Source organism: Cryptomeria japonica, chromosome 6, assembly GCF_030272615.1.
Source record: "Cryptomeria japonica chromosome 6, Sugi_1.0, whole genome shotgun sequence".
Classification (NCBI taxonomy): domain Eukaryota; kingdom Viridiplantae; phylum Streptophyta; class Pinopsida; order Cupressales; family Cupressaceae; genus Cryptomeria; species Cryptomeria japonica.
Window position 1 is genome coordinate 566,918,512 of NC_081410.1, and position 6,560 is coordinate 566,925,071.

Below are 6,560 nucleotides of genomic sequence, written 5' to 3' on the forward strand. Positions count from 1 at the left end.
AGTGATTGGTCAAGAATATTTTTAATAATATGGAAGAGATATTTTATTATTATTTTCTCTCATTACATTGATCAATAGGTTTATTTTAGGACTTCAATACCCTTGTTAAAGTATAATCTATAAAGTAAAACATGATTCTCTATAAACATGACAAAAAATATTTGGAAGACTCATTAGTGTGGGACATTATCTTTATGTCAACCTCTATGATTAAAAATTTGACTTACTTAAATATTTTGATGAGCTCTCACTTGTCCCTTCAAGGAAAAAAAGGGAAATGTGAAAAGAAGGTAAAAAAAACCTAATTTATGAAGGTCACAATTCATGGGAAGTGAATGTTTCATGGAACTAGGGTTTATACAAATGATCTATTTAGATGGATCAAAACTAGTTGAATGCATATGTATATAAAGAATAAAGGAAAACACCCCCAAACAAAGAAGATAGCTAAATAAAAGTATCTCAATTGGCAAGTGAATAGACTCAATAGTAGCACAATAGGCAAAGGAAAATTGATCATTTTTTATTATCTATCACAAGGTTCGAGGAAAAAAGCCCTAGGGTTGAAACTTAAAAATGGCAAGGTTTTAACCAAAAATATCCACCAATCCTTGTTAGGTCATGCGACATTATTAAAAAGTTAATTCTCATAATTATTGACCCTTCTAGACTATAATAAATGCATATATAACATTTACATCAACCTTTGAATGGTTAAATGATAAGTCAAGAATTTTTTATAATATTGAAGGGCTCTTTTATATTTTATTTTCCCTCATTATAGTGATCAATGAGTTTGTTTTATGGTTTTTATGGTTTTAAATATGTTGCATGCATTTTCCTTCTAGGACAATATCGCAGACTTTATGAAATAAATAGATTTTATTGCTCGGTAAATTATATGATAAATTGAAACAAATTAATAAATACCGAGTCTTCCATATTATTCAGTAGATTGCCGAAGAAGAGCAAGCAAAGGTACATGAGAATTTCAACCGTGTTTCGTTACACTGTTTGACTGAGAATAAAACCCTTTCAGATTGCTGCGATAGCGTAAGCAAATTATTCGCAATGTTTACACAACAAATTGAATAGCAATTAAAAAAAACTGTATACAGGTATATCGTAAACATCAGTTACAAGCCCGAAGTATAAGCGACTCCTGTAGCTGGAATCCACGAAGTCCCATAGATGAATTGAGCAACTGTGAACTTGGCGGCTTCAGTCGCACTCGTGATCACAGTGCGAGAGTATTCCATCCACGGCCTCCCCAGGTATGTCTTAAGGGACCCTTTCACAGCTTCGAGATCAGAAGACGCGGACACTACGCAATTCTGGACTGAAATTCCGGTAGCCTTTAATGCTGCACCTGTACACGGCCGACTTGTCAGAGCCCACTCGAAGTGCCACAGCCTGGTGCTTCTCCGCCCCTGCCGTGTTCACGAACGTCATATCTCTGGCCACGAATCTGTTGCCAGAAACAGCTGCAAGTGCACACACCAACACACAAATAAAAAATAAATCACAAAATTCATTTGGCTGAATTCTAAACTTTCTCCTGGTTGCAGTTTTGAAGGTAATGACGCCGTCTTGGACGCTCTTGCTTCCAGTCACCACGGTTTTATCATTGCCGTCTCCCACCAACATCAAATTAGTTATATTGTTCGATATGTCGATGTTCTCCTTGTAAGTTCCCGCCTTAATGTAAATATGTATCTCTTGCTGCTCTGCGCAGGCACAGCGTTGATTGCTTCCGCGATTGCTCGGTAATTGCCGCAACCGCCTTGGGCTATCACTGCATTCGCTTGGCTGGCCGGGCTTGACGCCTGCAATAGCTTGCGATCTCCCGCTTATAGCCACTCGGGAAATCCATCTTTATTCTCACTGCCATGGTGGGAATGGAAATCTCCGTTATTTACAGATAGCAGGCGGCGTTTATTAATTGTCTTCGTGGGCAAAGTGGGCAGCTTGAACATGGAAAGCGAGTTGCTCATTAGTTCTGACAAATTCACAGGTCTGGACGACAGGAGAGACCTGATGGGATTTCTTGCACTCAAATTGAGATCACGAAATCCGTTCAAGCAGGTTTCCTGGTTTTTCAGAGCTGCACTCAGCCAAATAGGGGAGTCTGTGTGTAAGGAAGCGTTGTTCGAGCAGACGTTGAGACGATCGATGGTATCTTCGAAGAGCTCCAAAGAATCGTGCCACGCCGCGCGCTCTCTTTTATCCATCACATTGTTTTGGAGACTCAGAGCGAAGTCGTGGGCTTTCTGAGCCCTTTGCAAGCTCACTTGGAAAGCGAAGTTAGTGAGATCGTGAAGTTTGGCAGTCTGATAAGCAGGATAGGAAGCCATGGACGAGATACATCGCTCGGGATAACGGGTTTTGCTACACACCGAGTTCGCCACTTTGGAGACCCTTCTCCAAGCATGATGATGATGATGAGCGTCGTCGTTTGAGCCCACAGAAGCACTGACGGCCACAAACACGAGTGCGGCCACAACGAGAATTGACGTCAGAGCAACTACCACGCCTATGCGTTTCGAATTTTCTGCTTTTTCTTCATTAACTCTGGCATAAACACTCTTCATTTTGTTAAGCCAATGCTTCCGTTGTTTCACTTGGGAGGACAGAATTTGAGTTGCAAGAAATCAAGCTTAAAGCTTCTTGGGAGAAACGTATTTGATGGTTTGAATCTCCAATGTGCCAAGCGTCGCACTTTATAGGATGGGATTCCATGACATACTTGCAATCCATCGAGAATTGGACAATCAGTTTTGAAACGATAACTCCAGCGCTGCCATCAAATTCTTATTCTCTCACGTTGCCAATTGGTTGTCGTAGATTTCCATTTTCTCTTTTACTTCAATCTAAACTCTAGATTATTGTCAAATACAACAGCTACGAGAACCATGTATTCGACAGAATCTCTTCCCGCATAAAATTGAGAGTAGCATTCAACGTTGATTTCTCATTGCGTTTACACTGCATCATGTGAAGGAAGAGGAAATAAGATTAAAACAGAAAACAAAATAATTTTATTGATTGATTCAAATAGAGATTACATTGCATTGCTTTTATAGAGAATTGAATATCACAAAGGCTAAACTCAAACTATTACAAAACTACAGTTGCATAGAGCAGATCTATGCACCGCTTTTACAAAACTACAGTTGCATAGAGCAGATCTATGCACCGCTTTATTAACAGAAGCTTAACTGTCGTCCGTGAAATATATGCTAACAGTTTAAACTTCTTATCTATCGCTGAATGCACGTATGGTGGAGTTGACATACGATCAATTTAATTGTAAATTTCCTGTTCAGTTATATCTTCTTGCATGGAGGATCTGACTGGTTGCATGGAAGATATGATGGCTTGCATGGAGAAGAACGATCTTAGAGATCAGGAGAAATTATTCTTTCAAACATTCCTCCTTAATTTCGATTGTGAACTCATATTGCATTCTTAGTCTTTTTCACTGATGCTGCTGCATTGAAAATCTTCTAAATCTAGAGATCGAACCTTGGAAATCCCATAATGCTGTTGGGATGCTCTAACCATGAGCTCTGGGTCCTTCTGGATACTAGTCCATTGTAGGTTCAGGTGTGATTCACTTGTATCAACACCTCCCTTAAAGTCACACTATAGGTGCTCGGAAGTCTTACTATCAAAAGCTTTGCTGGCCTGCAACATTGCTTTCATACAGAAACAGAATGATCTTTTTTTTTAGTCTTCAATTTCAGCTACAACTGACGCTTCCACACAAATAAGATAGCAAATTTTTTACCACAAATTGCTTTCCTCTACCATGCTCCACTCTTCAAACAGCTACACACAACAATTCTCTTTACCTTTGAAATTTTTTTGTTGAATTCCATATCTGACCTCTATCGTCTGCTTCCTCTGATGATGAATCATGATCTTCAACATCAAATTTCTCCAAATCTCTAATCTTTTCAGGCTCTGTTTTTACTCTTGATCTCTTTTAGACCTCATACATTGACTAGCAATGTAGGCTCTCCCTCCTTAAGCTACAGCTTCACCCTGACCAATGACTCATTAAAAGAATATCCAAATCTCAACAATCTCCAAATCTCTTGGCGGGTAGCAGGTGACTGCTACAGCACTTCACACCAAGCTCTTTCTCTAATGGTTTTGGGCCCTCCCCTAAGAGAGATTGGCCCAGACCAGCTCTGATAACACCTAGCTCTGATAACAATAGAAGGAAGAGGAAAGAAGAATATAACAGAAAGACAAAATAATTTTATTGATTGATTCAAATAGAGATTACATTGCATTGCTTTTATAGAGGATTTAATATCACAAAGGCTAAACTCAAACCATTACAAAACTACAGTTGCATAGAGCAGATCTATGCACCGCTTTATTAACAGAAACTTAGCTGTCGTCCGTGAAATATATGCTAACAGTTTAAACTTCTTATGTATCGCTGAATGCACATATGGTGGAGTTGACATACAGTCAATTTAATTGTAAATTTCCTGTTCAGTTATATCTTCTTGCATGGAGGATCTGGCTGCTTGCATGGAGGATATGACTGCTTGCATGGAGGAGAATGATCTCAGAGATCAGGAGAAATTATTCCTTCCAACACTTGGAATGAACTACCATCCATTGCTTTAATACATTAAAAAACAGAGAACAAAACAGAAGATATATTTGAATGACTCGCTGCATATTTTGATACATATAAACAGATATAATAACCTCAACAGTCATGCTATAATGTTATTGAGAAATTCATGGACAAACTAGATATAACCAATAACAAATTACAATTAAAGACAACAAACTGGACTTAATGATACATATATACATATACAATAACCTCAACAATCTGACTATAATTCTAGTGTTCAAGAATTCATAAGAATATATATAAACATATCCACTTTTATAACCAAAAAAAAAAAGAAAGAAAGAAAGAAGAAGAATATATATAAACAAATACAATAACCTCAACAGTCATTTCAGGAATTTGCCCAAAAAATAAATAAATAAGACTAACTGGACTTAACACCTAGACAAGTCTAAACTTCTTTATTTGCACATTCATGATGTAGTCAATTCATGTATTACTTATTCTAACATAAAGATTATATAAGAAACTGCAATCCCATAATACGACTGTCCATATTTTTCCCTCTTTCTTCTGGTCCTTTCAGTAAATTTTCTTTGTGTAAGGAACTGGACATAGCACAAGCCCCTCAGCTACCTTGCCCATACGGCCACCTGGTGCAGCTCCCATTTTGCTGATCTTGTACCCATTTGGATACGTCCATGGTTTGTACAACTGATATCTCAATTTGTACACGTTTTCATCTTCATCTCCATCTCCCTCTTCCTCCTCTTCATCTTCCTCCAATGGAATCCTCACGGTCGACCAATTCATTGGCCTCGGAGGTAAAAACCAACGTACACAAGTACCACAGTAAAATTTGGCAATATTCTCCACAATCCAGACGAACCAGAATGGCTGGCGTGGATAACCCATTGCGTCCACTAGCCTCTCCTCACACAGAGCGTACACTGCCCGTTTAGCCAAGGGGCGCAGGAAAGCATGCACCTTTGACAAAAGCAGCTCCACCGTGTTGTCTCCAACGACTTTGTTCGACTTGGAATACACCATATACGAGGCTTCATATTGCCTGCTCAAATGATCCATTTCCTCTAAACTCTCTGGAATGTTTTGAATACCCATACGTACTCCAATGTCATGCCACACCTTAAACTGCGCTTGCTTCTCTCCTTCAGTCCACTTTCTGAAACCGTACCTGCAATTTAATATACCAATTGAACACATCATAGATACTTATCCTGTCAAAGTGAAAAATAACATGAAATCGATATATAGAAAAGTGGCCTCAATAAAAAGGCTTACTTGTTTGAAAATCGGATGGGCTCCAGAGTGAATAAAGAGAGAGTATACAAGTAGTCATCGTTGGAGATTTTGTACTGGCCATGGATGAAGTTAAGTCGTTGGATTGCACGAGAGCCCCTGCGGCTGTCCACGTGATGGAGAACAAATTCCTCCATGAGAATTCTGGTGTCATCATAGCGTTTGGGGATATTTGTGGGGGATAATAAATTAGTGGCATGTAATAATTTGGACATGGAAGGAATGGCCAAACTTTTGAACAGTGCAAATTCGAGACCTTTTTCTGAGAGAAAACCAAATTCTACGAAATTGGTGAGCTTGTAGAGAAGCAGAGCGTTGTGTTGTGGAGAGAGGGAAGCCATGTAACGAAAGCGCTTGGCCCTCAAAAAGAGGCAGCAAGCTTTCCATAGCAAAAGCACAAAGCCCACAGAGCATAGAACAGAAGAGATTGCCATTTTTGGGAATTCAAGATCTCATCATGCAGGATTTTGCAAGGCTCATCTTCATTATAAACCCTATATAATGGAGAAAGGGACGCCTACACTGAATTGTATCATGTGAGCGTAACGAGAAGCTTTTGAATACAAGAGATTGTATCATGTTTTGACTACAAGAGATTGTATCCTGACACCATAATTTGCCCTAGTTATGTCATGGA

The 6,560-nt window shown here is 39.0% G+C and overlaps 2 protein-coding genes across 2 annotated transcripts; both read right to left on the reverse strand.

Annotated features, from left to right (window-relative positions):
• Nucleotides 1-1,136: 1,136 nt before the first annotated feature.
• LOC131049342 (pectinesterase 1) lies at nt 1,137-2,940 on the reverse strand. Its single transcript, XM_059207054.1, is given in 3 exon segments — nt 1,137-1,350; nt 1,352-1,712; nt 1,715-2,940. Coding segments are annotated over 3 exon segments (1,452 nt in total). The 5' UTR covers nt 2,592-2,940.
• Nucleotides 2,941-5,185: 2,245 nt separating this feature from the next.
• LOC131049340 (ER-bound oxygenase mpaB-like) lies at nt 5,186-6,357 on the reverse strand. Its single transcript, XM_057983387.2, has 2 exons — nt 5,906-6,357; nt 5,186-5,798 (listed from the first exon to the last, which is right to left on the reverse strand). Exons 1-2 carry the CDS (start codon nt 6,355-6,357, stop codon nt 5,186-5,188), a joined length of 1,065 nt encoding a protein of 354 aa, XP_057839370.2.
• Between the last annotated feature and the right edge of the window lie 203 nt (nt 6,358-6,560).

What these genes read in the sequence shown, in the direction of transcription:
- LOC131049340 (XM_057983387.2), bottom strand. Translation starts at nt 6,357, where the DNA reads ATGGCAATCTCTTCTGTTCTATGCTCTGTGGGCTTTGTGCTTTTGCTA. An exon ending in CCCATCCGATTTTCAAACAA is followed by an intron (nt 5,799 to 5,905) that starts GTAAGCCTTTTT and finishes ATTAAATTGCAG; the next exon opens with GTACGGTTTCAGAAAGTGGA.